At 31.9% G+C, this 22118-nt stretch overlaps 2 protein-coding genes and 1 pseudogene across 2 annotated transcripts; 1 reads left to right on the top strand and 2 right to left on the bottom strand.

Annotated features, from left to right (window-relative positions):
* The first annotated feature begins 895 nt into the window (after window positions 1–895).
* LOC100815644 (mannose-6-phosphate isomerase 1) lies at window positions 896–5004 on the top strand. The gene is made up of 5 exons (XM_003532295.4): window positions 896–1541; window positions 1635–1802; window positions 3123–3335; window positions 3654–3920; window positions 4394–5004. The coding sequence occupies exons 1-5, from the start codon at window positions 1242–1244 to the stop codon at window positions 4709–4711; spliced, it is 1266 nt and encodes a 421-aa protein (XP_003532343.1). The 5' UTR covers window positions 896–1241; the 3' UTR covers window positions 4712–5004.
* Window positions 5005–6867: 1863 nt separating this feature from the next.
* LOC100815113 (uncharacterized) lies at window positions 6868–13341 on the bottom strand (annotated as a pseudogene).
* Window positions 13342–15283: 1942 nt separating this feature from the next.
* Window positions 15284–18627, bottom strand: LOC100814584 (protein ABA DEFICIENT 4, chloroplastic). The gene is made up of 6 exons (XM_014779528.3): window positions 18415–18627; window positions 17620–17833; window positions 16158–16258; window positions 15754–15882; window positions 15583–15671; window positions 15284–15506 (listed from the first exon to the last, which is right to left on the bottom strand). Exons 1-6 carry the CDS (start codon window positions 18457–18459, stop codon window positions 15359–15361), a joined length of 726 nt encoding a protein of 241 aa, XP_014635014.1. The 5' UTR covers window positions 18460–18627; the 3' UTR covers window positions 15284–15358.
* Window positions 18628–22118: the final 3491 nt, after the last annotated feature.

The raw sequence follows: 22118 nt of genomic DNA, 5'->3' as shown, positions 1-22118 counted from the left end.
AAATATCACATAGTATTCTTATTTATTTAATTATTTAATGTGAAAAATAATTAAAGTAACCTATAAAAATAATACATTATCTTTTATTCTCAATAAACTTATATAAAAGTTCACGATTTTTTTATTATTAATCAAACAATTTATTCATCACAAGATTCATGATTTCTTTCCTTGTAAAAAATAATCTTATAACACAAAACATGCATCTATTAATTTTGTTGGTGTCTAATTTGAAATAAGATAATTATTTGATTTTATCCATAAAACTTGTTTGTAATATCATTAAAATATGGATTATAACTAACTCAGTCCTAAAAATTTGACTTGTAAGGAAAAAATTATTATTTAATTATATATATTATCTTTTTTTATAATATTAATTAATGTGAGATTTTCAATATATCTTTCACAAAGATTATCTTTTTATCATGAAATATGAAGTTTGTAAAATTAAACATAAGTAATTTGATGATAACTCAACAAGATAATACGATAAGTTCAACAATAATCATTAAAATAAATTTTTATGTCATCTTGAAATTTTGATTTATATCAAACTTAACTCTAAAAAAAATCAACTTATAAAATAAAATTTAAGCCCAATTATATACACATTATTTTAGTCATATCATTCAATCCCCAACCATTAGAAGTTTTATTTTCATTTATTTATATTGAAAAGTATTTGGCAGTAGAAGTTAATTTTTTAAATAAATATTAATATATTGATGGATTAATCTTTAACTGTGGATTATGATGTATCTTCATCCAAACATTAATAGTCAATATATTTTCAAAATATATTTAACATGATAATTTTTTATTAGGCTTTTTTTGTTGACAGAATATTATTTTATTAGGCTAAAGCAGTTTCTATTTAGACAAAAGTGAAAGTGAATTACAGTTGCAGAAACGTGATACAACTGGGGAAGAAAGTTCATAAATTGTTTGGAGACTGACGTTGTTGGTGTATGAAATTTCGTGCTCAAGGACGCATCTGAGGAAGCTGAAGAAGGAAAAAGGAAGATAAGATCACACACATCACAATTCACAACACAACACAACACTTGACAAAGAAGGAAGAAAGGGAGGTTTGCATCAGAAAAAGACACGCCCCACCCCTTCCCTTTCCTCCGCTTGCGCCATCTTTCTCTCTCTGTGACGCTTCAAATACTCGCCAATGCCTCAATCTCAATTCCCATTCTCTTCTCCTCTCTGAGACTCTCGCTATCGTCACAGCCATGGAGGACGCCAATCTTCAGAGGCTCCATTGCTCCGTCAAGAACTACGATTGGGGTCTGCCAGGTCACGTCTCCGAGGTTGCCAGACTCCACGCGCTCAATTCCGCGTCTCAATTACACGCGGAGGACCCTTTCGCCGAGCTTTGGATGGGTACCCACGATTCAGGCCCTTCCTTTTTGGCCTCCTCCAACAGGAATGGGAATGGGGTCTCCCTTAAGGCTTGGATTTCGGAGAACCCTGATGTGCTCGGCGACAAGGTTCTTCACAAATGGGGTTCTGATCTCCCTTTCTTGTTCAAGGTGTGTGCTTTGGATCCCCTTTTGTTTTTGTGTAAATGGGTGTCTCGGTTATGGCACAAGATTGTTTTTTTTTTTTTTTTTTGCATGCATTAGGTGCTGTCTGTGGGGAAGGCCTTGTCTATTCAGGCTCACCCGGATAAAGAGTTGGCAAGGACTCTGCATAAGTTGCACCCTGATTTGTATAAAGATGCCAATCACAAACCTGAGATGGCTCTTGCCATCACTAGTTTTGAGGCTCTCTGTGGATTCATCACTCTCAAGGTACTACTCCTTTCTCTGGATTATTATTTTAAGTTGAATAATTCCAAATCCTCCTCTTCAACATTCTCCTGCTAATCTGTATGCTAAATATTCAATGTGTTTTAGATTTTCAAAACATTATTTACTTTTTCATTTAATACTCTCTTTACAAGATAGTAGGAAAATTTATTGGAGGATATAACATTACTTTTTTTATTAAGTTTTAGTCCTCTACAAGAAAACTGTAAGTTTTAATCCCTATGAATGAATATAAGCTAATTTTGGCTCCTGTTGAGAAAACTTCGGACAACTTTTTGACAGTATAAAACTGCTACAAAATCTTATCCCCGCCAAAAAAAAAAAAACTGTGTAAAGACTAAAACTTACATTTTTTTATACAGGGACTAAAACTTAAAACTTAAAATGATAAGAATTAAATGAATATTTAACCTTATTATTATATTATTATATTTTTAGTTCTTCGAGTGCTTAAGAGTTTTATGAGAAAAACTGGTCTGGTTTTTCATTGACTGTGTCGAGAACAATTAATTTTTTATGTCTGTGTTGTCTTTTCCAATTTTAAATGGATATTTTGAGTTTGAGCCTTATTTTATGCAAGAAAATTGGATAGGCTTTATGTGAATTTTCGCTCTTAAATTTGTTGTTCATGGCAATTACATTAGAATTTTTTTTATGCGTTCGTTGATAGTTTGATGTGTTAAAGGTCACTTTTTTAAAGTTAAAAATATTCAGTACTCATGGACTTTGAGTGATTGGATAAGAACTGCCCACCTGTTAGGTACAATCCCTGTGATGTGACTTAGTGGTCCTTTTTTCTCCTCACTTTACTTTCGTTATTATGTCAAACACGTTTCCCCTCGTTCACGGGCTCCTTTTTGATGCAATGCAATCTGTGATAGCCGACCAAACAATTAATTGAGAGCAACATGTGAAAAAAATCAATTGATAACCATGTGAATGAATAAAATATGAAAGTGTTAGTTATAGAGCAGATAGTGGAAGTTTGATTTGTTTTTACTATGAATCTGCTAGTGTGGAACTGCCAAACTACACCTATGTTAGTTTTACATGAGTAATTGATGACTCATTGGTGTAACAACAGTGAGCTGCTTGGATTGAGGGAACCCATGTAATTAATTCTTTAGCTTATATAATGGTGCTGGCATGGTTTATTTCTGTAATTCTCTAAAATGAGAATTTAAATCTGTATTTTATCAATTGCATTAACTCAAGCATTAGAAAGTTTATTTATGGTAGATGCAACGACAGTTTTTTAAATGCACTGTTAGCAAATGAGCAATCTGCCCTGTTTCTGTTCAGGAGCTCAAGGGTGTACTTCATACTGTTCCTGAAATTGTGGAACTGGTTGGTGCTACGAATACAAACTTGGTCTTACAAACTAATGATCAGGATGGTGAGGAGAAGGTGAAACCTGTTCTGCAGGCAGTGTTCACCGACCTCATGTCAGCTTGTAAAGACAGGGTAACGGATGCAGTAAACAGATTAAAAAGCCGTCTACTCAAGGAGAGTGAGGTTAGTTGATTGCTTGCACTAATATATAATCTGTGTGAATGTGAGAGATGCGCGACATATTTTTGTAAAGGATTAGAAATATGTGGTGGATTTAGTTTGTTCTTAGGGTCACATAATCTCTATGGTCAAGAGTAATGAATACAACTACTTATACTGGATAGAGGATACTGGCAGTTTTACTATTCAGATGATTTCACCTTTTTGTTGCATTATTAATCTCTTTATGCTGTTCTTAGTTTGTTTATTACTTTATTATTTTTTTTGTTGAATTATGCCAGCATTATTAATTAATACCGTATTATTTTCATTTTGCATCAGGTGAGGCAGTTGACAGATAAAGAGCAGCTGGTGCTGCAGTTGGAAAAACAATACCCAGCTGATGTTGGTGTCATAGCAGCCTTCTTTCTTAACCATGTAAAACTCAATCCTGGTGAAGCTTTGTTCCTAGGGGCAAATGAACCGCATGCATATTTATCGGGGGAGTGTGTTGAATGCATGGCAACTTCTGACAATGTTGTGCGAGCTGGCCTAACTCCCAAACATAGAGATGTCCAGACCCTTTGTTCTATGCTCACATACAAACAGGTAAAATGATACATCAAGGCTGTTGCTGCATCTTTTCAATCAGATGTTCAGCTTACTTTAAGGAATTTACTTTTTCCTTTGGTCATTATTTTATAGGAATGCCAACAATGACATGTTAAACCTTTTACTTCAGCCTTACACCTGATCACTAAGCTTAGGCACCAGTCGATTGTCTTTCTTTTTTGAATTTCATTTTGGCCATGGATTGATCCATATTGGTGACTTCTCTTCTGTTACTTGCATACTTGGACTTCATAATGCCACATGGATTGCTTGGTTGGCTATTTGTTTGAGTAATATTTACTCAACTGTTGGCATGTGCATGCATACTAGTAGGCATGCATATATAGGTGAAGACTGCATACACATTTTGAGGGAAGACTACCCTTGCTTGAAATAGTCACTCCATTTATGCCATGAATACGAGATTGGGTGTTTGAGGACATTTTTTTCTTTTCTCTATTTTCTTACAGGGTTCTCCTGAGATCTTGCATGGAGTTTCTGTTAATCCATATGTAAATAAATATACTCCACCATTTGAGGAATTTGAGATTGATCGTTGCATTCTTCCTCAAGGGGAAACAGTGGTGTTCCCAGCAGTTCCAGGTCCTTCCATCTTTTTGGTCACAGTTGGTGAAGGAACAATGAACACAGGATCACCCAAAGGTCATGTGGTCACCGAAGGTGATGTTCTTTTTGCAGCTGCTAACACTGAGATTAGGGTTACTAGTGCATCCGAGTTGCATCTGTACAGAACAGGGGTAAATAGCAAGTTTTTTCAAGCTTCCTAAGTTTCAACAGGGGATCACCCAATTTTATTTTTTTTGTCATATGCTTTTGGGAGTCGAATAATGCAACTATGTGTTGCGTGTAATAGAAGCAGTTTAGTGTACATGCAAGAGTAAAAAAACTAAAATCACGTAGTATATTGAGTCATAGAGAAAAAAGTTCATTATAGCGAGGTGGGTTGTCAATTGTCATTCGTTTGTTGTTCATAATAATGTTCGTTAAAAGCCTTTTCGGATGACATTCCTATTTATCTATTTATTATATCAATAAATGAAGGGCCTACAGATATTTTTTATATAAGCATATGCTTACATTGAATTTTGTTTAACTGGTGTAGTTAAACAAAAAAATTAATAAACATGAGACATGAAGCCTGATGATATAAGACCGATCAAAGAATGGGGTCCTGTGCAATGATATTGTGAGAGTTGACCATTTGTTTTTTTAATCACTTAGAGAGAATCCTTTCTCGACTGATCAATATTTAAATCATTGCCTACAACTTGCAGCATGCTTGCTTTAATCAATTCCTTATATGGTTACATATGTTAATTTATGGCTGAAATTAATTGGTCACACGTCTTAAGGATGTTTGGTGATTCACAATAAACTCTATAATAATCTTTTAAAATAATGGAAATAATAATTAAATGCGGCATCATACAAAAGAAGCTGAAACTTTCTATTGTTGACTGGAACCAGTTTTGCAACTTGCAAACTAAAGTATGAAGTCAAACAGCTAGAAATCCCAAAAGTAGAACTTGAGATTCAAGTGAAAAGTTTAGAAATAATTAACAAGCTCATTGTCAGACTAATTATTAACCAGCTAATGCAGAAGTCTGCAGAAAGAAATTAACTTTCTGCATACTGCATTTGGGTTTAGAAATAGAACAAAGATTGAAGTCTGTTCTGTGGTGAAGTGGCACATCCAATAGCAAGGTTTACCAAACCTCAGATTCAGCTAAAACACCTACTGGTAATTTGTTTCCAAGTGGTTCACCGACATCATCGAGTATTAAGAAAAACATTTACCAGACCTGACCTGACCCATTCATCATCAAGCTCTTTAAATATGGCATTATAAAATCAAATAAACAAATGTGCCAAACAGTTAGATCACATGCCTTACTTAAATCTTTAAAGCTGAAGACCAAACATTCAAAAAACGCATCTAGTTTTCAATTGGCATCTCAAATGGAACCTCCAGAAAAAAATGCGCATAATATTTGTATATTAAATCAAGGACAACTACCCGATATCTTTCGACCCTAGAAGCGTATAGCCCTTGGATAATCATATTAGTGCCTTTTATTTTCTTAGCGTTCTTTTCTTTTTTCTTCATGTGATGTTAAGGAATGATGGAACTCCTAGAAGCGTAAGGATTATTAGTGCTTTGAATGTGCGGACTATGTTTTCTTAGAATGGATGATCTTTGCATATTCAGACTCTTTTTTTTCAATGAGAGGAATTCAATTAAGACAGAGGAGAAATCACAATAAGGAAGCTTCCTCAATGCAAGAGCAACAAAACAGGAAAAAATAAAGGGTTAATGGAGTTTTTTTGTGTCAGAAAAATTAGTCATTTATGTTTTAGTCTCCAACTTTTAAAATCATAAGCTTTCACTCGTGTATTTTTTAAATATCCAAACTTTAATCTCTAAAGCTAACACTATACGGAATAAAAACTTATGATTTTAGGGATTAAAGTTTGGGTATTTTTAAACTTCTTGTATTAAAAGTAAAGGACTAAAACAAAAATGACTCATTCATCTGAAACTAAAAGCACCAATAATTCAAAAAGAAAGCATCAGCTTAGCAAACAACTATCCAATTCCTTAACATACCTGTTAAGGAATTTTTGTTGTTTTGGGTTGAAAAGGAAACGCGTTCAACATCAAATAGAAGCCAAACCACCAGGAATAGCACCAAATCCAACACAAACCTATTTTGTGTTTCAAGATCATCACTAGGTTATTTGAGTTGACCCTATTAAACTTCTTTGACCTAAGCCATCTCAAGGAACTGAAGGAAACTTTCATCTGGCTATCTACGATGTGCTTCATTCACTTTTGAATACAAAGCAGGTTAGTCAGAGCCTATACTTAAAAACAAGTACAATAGGATGCTCAAAGAAGTGCAAATATTTATATGAATGGAGGAGATTGGATATTTGGATCAATTTATTACAATTCAATCATATTTCTGCTTGGACCTACCTTTATTGCCTACCTTGAAGCTTAGAACACCTTCAACATCCATCACATAATTTGTAATTATTTGAAGCAAGACAAATATTTTCATGTTCTCTGAGCAAAATGAGAAAATGAACCAGAAAGGTTTCCTTTGCTATCTCTTGCTTCTTACTTTTCTAGACCCTTTAGCCATGAAAGAATAACTTTTGCACCTTTCTCCCACGAAACATCCAACATCATGTCATGAGCAACTGCTTCAACACTTACTGGTGACACATCATAAAACTTTGCTGTTTCTACGAGTCCCTCTGTATCCTATAATATAACCAACAAACGGGGGATACCACCCAATGAACAAATTGTGCACTGACAAAAATGTAGCGGAAATTTATGTAGAGGGCAATAATGATTCAATGAATTAGACAATATCATTGGACAAGAAAAAGCACTTGGTTACTTAAAACCAATTTGTAGACATAAAATTACCACAATGAAGTCATCCTTTGCATCCATCACAAGAATTTCAAAAGGGCAGTTTGTCACTGAAGGAACTGGAAGTGATGCATTCAGCTTTCTTAAATCAAATAATGACATCCTCGAACTTTCTTTCATTAGCTCTTGATATCTGAAATATGAGAACAAGCCAAAAAGGCTTAAGGACTTTGAATAAGCTTGATAACCGACAAAAATAATTCAGGATAAAAAGATATCACAGACATGTTATTGACTATCACCATTTCATGAATTAAATCCAAATAGTCAGAGTCACAGTAAATCAGTCATCAATATGTTTTACTACTAAAAAAAATGCACATAATCATAGTTTTGAGGTTCAATGTGTTGCATTGTCAAGGTTTCATGGTAGGCGCATTTTTTAAAGAAATTTCTTGCTTTATTCCCCCACCCATTAATGAGCTCCAGTTAGAATTGATGTTTTGGCGCATGACGGTACATGGCATAGTTCATTTCTACAATCTTGTAATTAGTAACAAGTCATAAATATATTACTAAGAATCATTTTACCATTTCAAAATGCAATGGAAATGCTAATGGGGAATGGTTCCAGGAAATAGAACCTTTTAACAACATGATCCTCCATAGTGGCTGAGAAAAATGTCTCCTTACAAAGAGAAAGAGAGGTCTGAAAAGATTTTGCTGCCTAGCTGTGTGTCACCTGCCAGGTGGTGGATACATGCATATCAGAAGACAAACACAGGAGAAGTAACATTCTTAAGAAAATTCAGTCCAAATACCTTGAAAGCAACAATTGGCTTGGAAAAGATATAACGCCTGACTATCCCACTAATAAAAGTAAAGAATAAATATCAACCAGTGCAATCACAGTTAAAGGTTCATCTTTCTCTCTTAAATAATATCAATAACATACTTGAGAGTTTAGTTAGTTACCTATTACCAGAAGGAGGTACAGAGCAAACAAGGACAGCTCCTTTAAGCTTTGGGTATAAATCTTCTATTTACAGAATCAAGCTCAAATAGAATTAGCATAATCAACTAAAAATGAAAATCTATCAAAAGAGAATAGTAGGTTTTTGACAAAAACACACCAGAGGAAAATAAAAGACAAAATGATACCATAAAAGACACCTAATGCACACACCAGAGGCCTATACTGTGCACATTGCACAAGTTATGTTCGCCTTTAGAACCATGTTGTTAGGAATTTATTTATTTCTAATTAATTAATATGGACTAAATATTAATTTGTAACATTTATATTAGTTATTTACATTTAGAGGGACTCAATTTAAGTGATCTAATTTAGAGAGCCCCTAGGCTGCCAACAGAAAATAATATGAAATTAATTAGTGGATTATCAATTTTTTTTTCCCATTAGGGCATAATGGAAACTCTAAAGGGTTAAAAAAGTAAGGCACGATTATAGTCCCCAATATATCAAATCAAAAACGGTTTTCTCTTTTCCCCATCTAAAGAGAAAACGAAGATCCCATAAGGAGCAAGGAGATTTGGTTGAGGAAGATCATTGAACCAACAGTTCTTGATCACTACAGCTTATGCTGCGCCTCAATCAAAATTATTTTATGGATCTAGGTATTCTTAAGAACTCCTTTTTCCAATAATATGGCGTAATGTGTTCCTATCTATTCCTTTAGTTATTTTATTTGGTTACTTAAAATAACCAACACGTAACATATTGTTATCAACTATATATGAATAGCCACTCATAGGAGTTTATAGATTGAAATGAAATGCTTGAAGGACAAAATCATCTTATTCAATCCCATCAATTAGTTTGATTCCAAATTTAAGTCTAATGCAATCTAATCCGATTATTTTGTTAGAGGATAGTAAATAAATTTTATTTCATCTCTTCTACACATTTTTTTTAATTAAAATTTACTTTTTTTTAATATAAAACACAAAAAATATATATAATAAAGAAAACATAAGCACTATAACAAATTTCAAATCAATCCAAACTTAAATACATTAAAATGATAAGATGCAATTCAGGGTACAAGACCATGAAGCAAACTAGTGTTGTAATATACTAAGCAATTAACCATAGTAAGAGCCTAAAATCCAGAATCATCTAATTTGACCATTTTTTAACAAGCAAGTGAACGAATAAGCCGGAGTGAGAAAGCACCTTTGAGTTTGTCACTTCCTAAATTGGAAATATATTATCGAATAATAAGTCCTCCAAATGAATGCCCGACCAAGACAGGTGGTGATCTAATATTTCGACAGATAAAATCAGCAACATCTCTTGCATGTGTCTACTGCAAAACACGGTCCAAACTGGAAACTATAAGAGTAAATTACCATAATCTATGATAAAATCTGTCCAAATTATCAAACAAAAATTGAAAGTTAATATATAAACAAAGAGCAAATCACCAGTTTCAGTCAAGAACTATTATCCTCTCTCCTAAAAAAAACTATTTTGTCTTGAAAGTATATAAAATCAACTAAGTAGTCTCCCAAATATTAAAAAATTCTTCACATTAATTATTGAACTTTAATGAAATACATCAACTTAAGGACTAAAGTGATAGATATTCAATACTTTGAAAATTACTTAAATAGTTCTTTTATGCTAAGGACTACATAGGAGAAAAAGTAATATTTAAGAGACAAAATTGGTGGTTTATTCTATAAACAAATCCGAACTAGTAAATGAAGAGGTACCACACCTGAAGTGCGCCGGCAACAGAATCAGCAGGTGAATCACTTTCACCCTGCCCAAAGAGAAATCACCACAAAAAAATCACATATTTGAAAGTGCATATAGTGTAGATAACACCCATTGAGCATAACCTCCTCAATATCTTGACACTGAAACTGTTGGTTTTGAGGAGGAAATTATAAAAAACAGAGAAGAGAAGAGAGATAATACGTATGCAGAGGAAATAGAATTATTCTATTCTAATTCAAATTGTTCTCAGCAGTGATACAATAAATAGCAAAAGATAAACTAATTAGATAACAAGATATTAGCAAAACAGAATATTAAAACTAATTTGCTCCTTAAAGATAAGAATCACTTATTTGACTAGGCTAATCCATTAAAACTGTCTTACTCCTAAAAGATAGGGAATCAACTTATTTACTAAATCCTATTTTAAAAATTGAAAAATAAAATATTATGCAGTTACAAAAGTATATCTTCAACACTCCTCCTTGCTTTTGGAACTGCAAACTTCAATTCTTTGAGTTCAAGTTTGTTGATAGGTAGTAACTTTGTAAACATGTCAGCCAATTGATCTTTAGACTTGCAGTAAATTAAGTTCACTTCTCCACTTTGTTGCATCTTTATCAAATAATAGAACTTGATGTTGAAATGTTTAGTCTTCCCATGACACACGGGATTGTTTGCAATAGCAGTGGCTACTTGATTGTCAACAAAAATTTCAGTTTTGTTCTTTTGAGCAAATAGAATGTTTGGCCTTGTTGTAGTGAGATACATTAGACATCCAATCAAGCTCTCATAATATCCTTCATCAATGTTATCAACACCTTCTTCTTTTCTGAACTTCTCCTTTTGATTCATTAGTGTGCTAGCAGATTTGCATTCCTCCATTTGAAACTTCTTCAAATTTTCTTTTGCATATTTCCTTTTTTTCATGTTTAGCATTCTTTCAAGATGGCAATGATCAAGTCTCTTGTGCTTGAATTTCATGGGTGTGACTTGAGTGGAATAGGTTGTATGCTCCTCCTCTGCTGGATCAAATGAGAAGCTTTTACCTTTCATTTTAACCCTTAGAACTTTCCGGCCAAAATTGTCATAGATAAAGCAATGTTGATGTTCAAAGGACACTTTAAATCTCTTTTTAATCAACTGACCTACGCTTAGCAAGTTTTGGTCAATGTTAGGTACATAAAGAACATCTGATATTAATTTGATACCTGAACACGTTGAAATTGCAACAGATCCTTTTCCTTTTACAGGAATATAGCCACCATTCCTAATTCTGACCTTTGAGACATTAGTTGGCTTCAAATCTTTGAATAAGGTCTTATCATATGTCATGTGGTTCGTACAACCACTATCAATCAACCAACTTTCCCTTGATTCACTACTCAAGAAGCATGTGGCCACAACCAGTTGGTCATCTTCTTCTTGATTAGCAATCTGAGCTCCCTCATCATGGTGATTTTTGTTGGGGCAGATCACCGCTTCATGTCCTATCTGGTTGCACTTGTTACATTTTGCATCTGGTCTCCTCCAACATCTGAAAGGTGCATGACCTTTTTTGCCACAATGATGACAAGGTGGATAATTTTTCTTTTTATCCTTACCTTTGTTTTGGTTGTTTGCATTATTTTCGCTGCTTGTTGGCTGATTCTTCTTGAAAAAATCCTTTTTGCTTTCATCAACTTCATGATGTTTGGCGGGCAAAGCACCTTCGACAACACGATCTTGCCTCATCAACCTTCGCTGCTCTTGAGCTTGCAGGGCATGTAGCACTTCTGCCAATGTGATTTTCGACAGATCCTTTGTGTTCTCCAATGAAGCTATAGATGCTTCATACCTCTCCGGCACCGTTACCAAAATTTTCTCTACAATTCTCGAATCAGTAAAATCACTTCGCAACAACTTTATCTTGTTGGCAATACCCAACAATTTGTTTGAGTATTCTTTGATTGTATCTGACTCTTTCATCCTTTGAAGCTCAAATTTCCTCCTTAAATTTAACACTTGCATGCTTCGTATTCTATCATCTCCAGCGTATTCCTCTTTCAGATAATTCCAAATTGCTTTGGGTGATTTAAGAGTCATGATTCTGATGAATATCATTTGTGAAACACCAGTGAACAAACATGATCTCGCCTTTGCCTTCTTCATCTTTCTTTCCTTGTGATTTTTAATTTGGGCCATGGTGGGATTTTCAGGCAGCGGAAATATTTCATAATCCTCTTCCACAACATCCCATAAATCCAAAGACTCCATGTAGGATTGCATTTTCACTTCCCAAAGATCATAATTCTCTCCATCAAAGATTGGAAGAGTTATGTGGGAAAAACTTGCTTCACCTTCCATGGTAGAAGTCCCGTAAGAATAAGGCTCTGATACCAATTGTTGGTTTTGAGGAGGAAATTATAAAAAACAGAGGAGAGAAGAGAGACAATACGTATGCAGAGGAAATAGAATTATTCTATTCTAATTCAAATTGTTCTCAGCAGTGATACAATAAATAGCAAAAGATAAACTAATTAGATAACAAGATATTAACAAAACAGAATATTAAAACTAACTTGCTCCTTAAAGATAAGAATCACTTATTTGACTAGGCTAATCCATTAAAACTGTCTTATTCCTAAAAGATAGGGAATCAACTTATTTACTAAATCCTATTTTAAAAATTGAAAAATAAAATATTATGCAGTTACAAAAGTATATCTTCAACAGAAACTACCAACATACATGACATACTTTTATAACTAAATTTTGGTTTTTCAGTTGAAATGCTAGTTATCTTTTTGAGAATGTACCTGTCCTAACAAGCTAATAGCATAGCCATCGTGGCCAGAAGATGAAAAGAAGGGCAACCAGTGTTCAGCCCAGCACCGAGCAGCGTAGTAGCTTACATGAACAAAAACCATAGGAGGGTATTCGACATTTGTGTTCTTTTCAGCACCCTTTTGCACAATCACCTCCATGCTTAGACCACTGGGGAGCTCGTGGAAATTACGACTCTTCCCTTGCTTCAGATCGTACTGGGCACGCATCTTCTTCTCTCTGCTCATAACCGCCGCAGTCTTCAAATTGGAACGGTTCACAAAAAGTGTGTGCGACCCAGAAACACATATAGCCATTGCCTCTCTTCTTCTTCTTCTTCTTCTTCTTCTTCTTCTTCTTCTTCTTCTTCTTCTTCTTCTTCTTCTTCTTCTTCTTCTTCTTCTTCTTCTTCTTCAAAGTATCGGTCTTTGGCGCCAACGAGATAAGGGTCACGCAACAGCAACGGTAACACCAAGCTCTTCTTCTCTCTGGTTGGATTGAGTGTAATAGAATAAAATGGAAAATTAAATTTATTATTTTAAATGTTATTGAAATTTCTTCAATATTTTTAATTTATTAAAATGAATAGGCTCAGAATCATATTCTGTTCAGGCAAACAAAGGTTCCTTATCAGAGCAATTGGTTTCACTGAAAGAGGAGAGCATGACCACATTGAAGGATTTCATAACAAAGCATAATGTTCCTCATGATGTCCCAGATGAGTCATTAGAAGCTTCTTCAGATGATGATGATGCTGATGATATTCCTGAGAAGCCTCAAGCGAAGTCAAAGAAAACCAAGTTGACTTAGCTTTTGACATGTGGTTTGATCGGTCTGAATCATTTGATGTATATACTGTATGATTTAACTTTTAGTTAATTTATTGAAAAATTTACGAAGTAGTTTTTGGGGACAGACTACAAAACGTACCAACTTATAGCGTTATGGAAGCAAGGTTATGTTTCACTGTTCATAAGTTTTCAGTTGTTTTTTTCTGTCTGTCTGTATGTATTTTTTTATTTTTCAGCCGAAGTATTGTTTGGAACCTTCAACGGTTATAACTAGTGTCCAGAGAGATGCATTTACATTTGTTATGCTGCTCAGGGTAACAAAATAACAACTTGAGCATTTTGTCCACATAAACTAATGTTAAATAATGGGGGGAAATGATATCAGCTGAAAATTCAAGATACAAATGCTGGGTACAATGGTGTTTGATTTGAGTGTTTTCTATTTTCACTTTCAAATAAAACAGAAAATAAGAATGAAAATGTTTGGTGAAAATGTGGAAACACCTTATAATATTTTCTTCTCACACTTAAATCAAATTTCAAGTTGTTTTTATAGTGACAGTTACACAAGAATTTATCAGGTTTATTAAGTGTTACAAATATAACAAATTTGGCATTAAAAAAAGGAGTTGTGTAACAATCCTTCCCAAAAAGTAAATTGTTTTTCAAAATTTTCATGACCTTGATTTTGCCAAGATTCCCTAGCACCGTAGGCTAGCTTGGATAGATGAGACCGATGTTGATTAAAAGAGAAGATTGATTCAAAGTTTATTTCGCAGCTTAAAACATTGAATAGATGCTCAGATTGATGGTTTGATTAAAAGAGTTTGATTGAAAGTTTATTTTGCAGCTTAAAGGAAGCAGTGTGGCACACAGCTAAGATAATAGGCACACTAATTTATGTGTTATTTGAATAGAAGACCAAACTTACTGCGAACATTACATTTTTCCCCAACTCGTTTTGAATTCTTCTTTATATTTCAAAAAGAAAATCAAAATCTTGCCTATGCCCAGTCATTAAAATGGTACTAAAAATATGTGGTATATGACTAGTGTATATTTTGATTTGATTTGTGGTCTAGTTCAAAATAATAATAAAATAAAAGCCAATGCTAAATTTGAAAAGTGATGATGGTATCTAAAAATTCAATTGGTAAAAGACGTGGCATTTATTTGCAAAATTTCTAAAAGCTTCTTGAAAGTTTTACTGTTTTAGAAGGGAGTGTTGCATTGCAGATTTCACACTCAGTCTGCACTCAAAACCATTGGAGAGTTCCATATTATTGATTCACAGAGTAGGGAGAGTGGGAGACTCATTTTTAACCAACACAAACTGATTTTCTTTTCAACACATTGTCACCTAATTATCAGTCAAAGCAAGAGATTAAATTTCCATTTTTTCCTATACATAATTAGACTCTTACATTTCAAACTCATTTTTAATTTCCAGTTTTTAGAAAATAAAGTTTCCTATTGTTTCCTCGTTTTTAATAAAATTGATAGTTACTCGTTATTTTTTTTCATAAATTTCAATTGCCTGCCATTGCAATGCCCTTTGGGCCACCTTGTGACAGATATAAAGTACCTTTAAAAATTCATAAGTAACTTCAACTCAAACAAGACTTCCTCAGATTCTTATTCAAATGAATTCTAGTTCGCCTCAGTATAAGCAGGTGTCTGTCCTCTATAAACCATGACCCTCTTTTGTGGCAGGTTTGGTCATGGCTTTGGTGATGACATGAGTAAGAATTCCAATGGGGCAAAAGAACAAGCAAAAAGAAACAGAATGCCGAGTTTCAATCTGATTCTTCAGTCCATCTTGGAAAACATGCCTGAATTCAAAACCACGATTACTATCAGAAAAATAACTAAAGAATGAGAAAACAAGACTAAGATAAAATGCATGACCTTGCAGCAAAAAGATCAATAACCAACAGGTGAATCCAAGCAGAGGCCAAAGTCATCTCACTCGAGAACATTTTTGCTATACCAGGCAGCTGCATGAAGCATACACAGTTATCAGTTGGATACAACTCTTTTGGGAAGAGAAATTGCATCATTGAATGCATACATACACACCTCTGGTAGCAAGTATTTACTTGCAAAAATCAACCGAACTGTCTCAGGGGTCCAAGAAAGGTACAACAAATATGCATATAGAATGCTAAGCACTACATACGGTATACTACTCTCCATAGACTTCTTGGTCTGCATTTTTGCATTTAAGGAAAATGAATCAGGAAAACAGACATTAATTGCAAAATCAAAATCCAATAAAAAGGTACGAGAAAGAAGAATATCCGAATCCGCCAAAATGTAATTTTACTACTACAGGAGAAAGGTCCAAGTTTAGTTTGGGGGGGAGGGGTTAAATGTATATCTAGCATACCTATGTAAATACTTTTTGCATATTATATATACTTGAGAAAAGATGAATTGTGATCATGGATCATAAATTTTCTCAAATGCAGTAAGAAACATACTAGTTCAGATTTTGGAGCTAGAACCATAAGTGTGTAAAATGGGAGCACTGCTATTGTTCCTGCTGTAAATGCAGTGCTAGCAAGTTGAGATCCTATGAAGCCTGAAAAATAAAGGTAGAAAAAAGAATATCATGAAAAAATAGTCACCACCAGTTATACAGGAAAAATGAAAGTTCAGTCTACTTTAAACAAAGAGTACAGATGGCCAAAATGATTAAGATAACTATATAACACACCTTTGCTATTTAGAATTACTATGATGAAAGAATTACTGATTCTCATTACCTTTTACAGTAAAATAGCAATATATCAACAGATAAAAGCAAAACTTTATACCCAACCAGAATAAATGTAATGATTGTAGGAAATTTAGATTACATGACTAACAGATAGTCAAGCCCCAAGCTGGGGGAACACAAGAAAACTAAATAAGGGAACTCCATTCTTGTGGACTCAAGACATAAACTACACAAAAGAAATTCACAAGTTTGATGCAAGTATTGCTCAATAGCTGCAGTGAAACCTGACATCTTGCATACCTTTCTTAGAAATTGAACATCTGCTTCAAGAGCAGATCTGATAGCAAGAGTTTTAAGCACAGAACATAATCAACTTTCAAGCATGTTAGAACAAGTGGTTCAATCAATATTAAAGAGTTTGGTGTCCAACCAAAATGATTTTCTTCAAGGCTATCAAAATCAAAGTCAGAGTATGCTACAATATAACGAAAAAGTAGGAACCAGAACAGCAGAGATCGGCAGCCACATGAAAATTTTGGAAGATTAAATCAAAAGGAACAACTTAATATCAATAACTGGTCTCCAGAACTAACAAAGAATAAAGCCAACTAACTTAATGAAGCTTTAACTAAGATCAACAACACATTGCAAAGTCATGCAAACAATGAATAGATATTTATAGCTTTCAGTAGATTCAATGTCCGTGTATATAGTATGTACAATAATTTAGGTTATTATGGGAATACTCCCAAAAGAGGTACGCTAACTATATAAATGCATCCTGGGTATCAAATCCTTAATTTGTGCTCTTTTTCAAGATAAACAATATTAGTTTACTGGTAAGAGATCCAATTTTTTTTTGCATAAGAACCAAAATACATCAAGCATTATGCCCAAATCTATTGAATGATGAATTATATCGATGAAGAAACAGCTTCCACCAGTGATATATTTATATAAATCAGAATGCAGGGAAATTTTCCAAGGGTCAAAATTACAGCAGACCACTGAGTAAGTTTAAAGCAAAGAGACCTAATAGCAAAATCTCCAAGTTCACCTGTAAGAAGCTCTGAGAAATGGAAAACTGTCATCAACATGCAAATGCAAAACACCAGAGACTTTACTAGGGTGCTTAAAATTAATTTGGTCCGGCACAAGACACGAATCTTGTTATTTTAAAACTGAGTTTCAAAAGTAGAAAATGTAGCATAAGAAAGGATTACATGAAACTTTCATTTGACCCCTTTTTGGATAATGAAGAAGCAATCTTGTAGCTGTTGGTTTCACAATAATTCTGGATCCTCCCATGAAATTCCAATCTCCGCTTAAGTTGACTCTACTTCTCACAATGCGTCCCTTACAAAGCTCAGCACCATTACTTCTGATAGGGAAAGCAAAATTTTGCCCCTTCCCAACAGAACCACAAGGTTTCATAGCCTGCCCCAAATGTAAGAAATAGAATCTCAATTGTAAACATACTTTTTGAGCCCAGAAATACACCTTATGTAATCCATAGATAAGAATAATTGAACCACATTGTTAGATAATAAACTTTTTTTATTCTCGGGGTGAAATAACCAGAATGCGCAGATGATTCTTTAAACGACAGATAAACTCAGTTCAGCAAGCAAGGACTATTTCAACAAAACCATAATTGTTACATAAGAGAAAAAGTGCATGAATTCGGAGGTTTGAATGGCATAGAGTGGCAAGGTTTTGAAATATAAACACCTTTTAACTCCACTATACCAACAATAGCCTGGTATAGATCCATGCAAAGTAAAACAAACAAACTTGTTAAATCTAAAAGAAAAAAGAAATTCGCAAATGCCCATCTACGCCAGATGGTCATTTTCAATCAACAACCACTCAAAGTTTGAAACTTTAGAGTTCAAACGGAAGGCCCATTTAAGGGGCAGGGGGGGAAATGAACAGAAGTCCAGAAAAATACTGCCTCGTAAACAAAAAGTAAAGAGAATTGCATGTAAGAGTAGAAAGCAGCAATAGGAAAAGTTAACCTTGAATGTCAATGGAGAATGGGAAAAGCAAGAAGAGAAAGACATGATTGAAGGAATAACTGATTCAGCAGCAGTGGCCACTTCTTCATATATATAGTAGAATTTATTAATGAAGAGAGTGACCGGAATTGGCACTGGAGAAAAGAAAAACAACTCAAATAGTTGGAAGGAGGACCAACTCAATTACTCTAAGTCTCAAACCAAACAAGTAAAGGCACTGAAACTGTGAAACTTAACACAAATTACGAGTGCAACGTTAAATGGTATTTTTTTTACCGGTACAATATAAGAGTTTAATGGTCATAAAAAGAGTATCGTCCATCCAATCATAATTTATGGTTAACTTGATTTTTAACACATTTTCATATATGATGTAGTTTAATTTGATGAGTGTGTAAACTGTTTTTCATTTCATATAATCCTTTTTCTCATAGTACAAATGAAAACAAATTTTACACTGAATAATCTGTAACTCATCAATTAATTTTCTTAAATAGTGTAAATCGTTCTTTAAAAAAATAGTGTAAATCAACCCTTTAAAAAATAGTATAAAATTACTTATGTTTCGCAAGAAATTTAGTTAATTTTTAATTTTATTTATTAATTAAAAAATTTATTTGATTTTTCATTAAAGAAGTTTTTTTTAATAACTTTTATTATTTTTTAGATGTTACTTGAAGTGTAGTTTTTTAAAATGTTAGTTTCTAATTTTTAGCTTTTTATATTTTCTTATTTTTTATTCTTAATATATTTATCAAATTTCTTAGATACTTTTTTTTAAATAAATCATGATTCGATTGTTTTTCATATATTTTATATTTTTTAACTACTTCAACAATTAATTTTATCAAACACTTCTAATTTAATAAATTAATTTTTCAACTTTTAATTTCTAACTTTCAACTAATTTTTTAACTTTCAATTAATTTTCTAATTTTTAGTTAGTTTTTTCGAACAATAGATATCAAAATCATTTAGAAAAACAAAAATATCATAGACAATTTATTAAAATGAAATTTATTTCTTTAAACATTAAAAATTGACACACATATTGTCAACTCCATTTTACATTAGAGTAGACAATACCATTGTTTATTTTGTCTTTTAAATTTTTTTATAAAAGTCAACCATCTCATTTATCTACTTTTATGTATGTATAATTAATGAAGATAGATAATAATATTGTCTACTTTCATATTTAAAAATGTATAAAAGGAAGTAGATAACGTTATAATTGTCTCTAATGTTAGTACAATTTTTAATATCGTCTGGTGTAGTTTAAGAAAAAAATTACTTTAAACATATATAATTATATGAGTTTAATGTAATACATAACTTAAATTGATGAAAAAAAATATTATACCTTAATAATCTGCGAAATATAATTAAGTTGATGCTCCTGCTTGATCAACTATTAATCATAAAAGATGGAAAAGAGTAAATCGTGAGTTGCTAGACAAATTACACAGAGAAAAAATAAATAGAAGATCATACTTTTTTTTTTTTGAAAAAAAAAAAGGATATTTAAAAGAAGTCAACAGTAACATTATAAACTTTCAAAATTATAAAAGAAGTGGACAATTACATTATTTACTTTTATGTTTAAAAAAATAAAAGAAAATCAACAATGTTTCTTGTCTACTTTCATATATATTGAAATTGTCTACTTCTATTATTTTTAAAAAAATTATTATCTTTTTCCATGTAAAAAAAAGTTGAAGTTGACCATGCCGATGATGATTTTAAAATTTTTTAAAAATATAACCTTATTTTAAGAAATAGGCTATTTAATTATTGATTTCTTAAATAATTTCAAAATATCCAAATCGATTTACATTATCTAGAAAATACTTTTTGAGTATTATGCTTTATTTTTTTAATTATGTATTAATTGCTATACATGTATTGATAAGTATATAAATGAAATATATTAATGAGCATTTAAATCATATTATTTATTATGTGTATTTAACATGTCTAATGGTTTTTATGTACCTAGATTATACTTTTTCTATTTCTTTATATGTCTTTTAAGTGTTTTTTTTTTTTTACTTTTTATGATCTTAATCCTTTTGTTTATTAGGGAAATAAGTTCAAACTAATTTGGAGTTCGGTGGAATGATAAATAAAGTCTGACAAAAAATTATTTCTGTCAAGGATTAAACTTGAATAGTATCCAAACAATTCAATCTTAAACATTAATCACTTGTGCTCAATCACTTGATTAAAAAATAATAACATTTTTTTTAGAAACTAAGAAATGCAATAATTTTTTCTAACCTTAATAAAATAGTACTCATTTTGTCCCAAAATAAGTGTTATTTTATATTGTTTTACACATATTAAGAAAAACCAATAAATAGATGAAAAATAATAATAATTTTACAAAGCTAATCTTATTATATAGATGAACGAGAGTAGTATTATAATATTGGATTCAAAAATTAAAGTGATGTTTATTATGAGTATTGGTGAAAAAGGATAATTCATGTTATATTGAAAAATCAAATATAACATTTAGTTTGAGACAATTTTTTTACTCATATATGAAACTTATTTTAGGATAAAGGGAGCATGAGATTTCTTATTTTATTCTTTTTTTTTTACTCTATAATAAATGCACATGTGTAAACCAATTAAAATTAGGTGAAAAACAAGGATATAATTGACAAAGGGATAATTAATGTTATATTGAACTTTTAAAACAATGAATAAATAAATAATATTCCAAAAATACAACACTTAAAAAAAAACAAAGGAAGTATTATTTTGTTTTCTTGTATTGGTAAAATACATAAATTGAATATATTAATAAATATTTAATTACTAAAATTCATTGTATATATTTGTTAGGTGTAATAAATTCAAATGTATTTTTTTCTGAATAATATCAATGTATTTAGTATATGTTAATTTATTTTCTTACTTAATAAATTCATGTATTCTGATAAGTAGAAATTGTATTGACTTAATAACACCAAAATATTTAAGACAAAAAAACTCATTATTTTGTTTATTTAATTAATTTATATAAGGGTATTATGGTACTTTAATATTTAATTAAAAACTTTTTTCTCTCACCTCTGTATCTTGAGTTTTTGAACTAAAAATAAAAAATAAATAAAAATTATTCAAATAATACAAATATAAAATTATTTACACAAAGGATAAAAATATCATCAGGTGAGAGATCGATTTCCACACCTGATTTCTCAAAGAGTAACACATAAAAATATTGACCTCAATGTTAGGAAATCAGTGGTCCATGTACCGATCTCTCAATATTTTTTTTCATTTCATTTTTATAATCTTATATTTTTGTTTTTTTAATTGTGTATTTATTTTATATTTTTTTAATATTTTATTTTAATTTTTATAGAATTTTTTTTATTTCCTTTTAATTTGAAATTTTATGATTTATTTTAAAAAAGAATATTAGTTATAGGAATTACTTAATTTCTTTAAACTTTTTGTGAAGGTGACTTTTCACGTTTTTTTATTTTTATTTATGATGTTTTATCCATAAGTTTATGGTATTTGCGATGAAAATGATCATGGCAGTAATATGATATTGTATGATGTTTTATCGATCACGGTGGTGGTAGAAGTAACAATGACAATAATCATGACAATGGCGATTGGCGGTGGTTGCGGTGACAGCTATGATAGTTGTGACGGAAACGATCATGACGGTGGTGGCGGTG

Source organism: Glycine max, chromosome 8 (genome assembly GCF_000004515.6).
Source record: "Glycine max cultivar Williams 82 chromosome 8, Glycine_max_v4.0, whole genome shotgun sequence".
Classification (NCBI taxonomy): Eukaryota; Viridiplantae; Streptophyta; class Magnoliopsida; order Fabales; family Fabaceae; genus Glycine; species Glycine max.
This window is presented reverse-complemented; position numbering and strand designations above follow the sequence as displayed.

What these genes read in the sequence shown, in the direction of transcription:
- LOC100814584 (XM_014779528.3), bottom strand. Translation starts at nt 18,459, where the DNA reads ATGTCTTTCTCTTCTTGCTTTTCCCATTCTCCATTGACATTCAAG. An exon ending in ATTCTCCATTGACATTCAAG is followed by an intron (nt 17,834 to 18,414) that starts GTTAACTTTTCC and finishes CATTTGGGGCAG; the next exon opens with GCTATGAAACCTTGTGGTTC. An exon ending in ATTGATCTTTTTGCTGCAAG is followed by an intron (nt 15,507 to 15,582) that starts GTCATGCATTTT and finishes TTTTGAATTCAG; the next exon opens with GCATGTTTTCCAAGATGGAC.
- LOC100815644 (XM_003532295.4), top strand. Translation starts at nt 1,242, where the DNA reads ATGGAGGACGCCAATCTTCAGAGGCTCCATTGCTCCGTCAAGAACTAC. An exon ending in ATCTCCCTTTCTTGTTCAAG is followed by an intron (nt 1,542 to 1,634) that starts GTGTGTGCTTTG and finishes TGCATGCATTAG; the next exon opens with GTGCTGTCTGTGGGGAAGGC. An exon ending in CTATGCTCACATACAAACAG is followed by an intron (nt 3,921 to 4,393) that starts GTAAAATGATAC and finishes ATTTTCTTACAG; the next exon opens with GGTTCTCCTGAGATCTTGCA.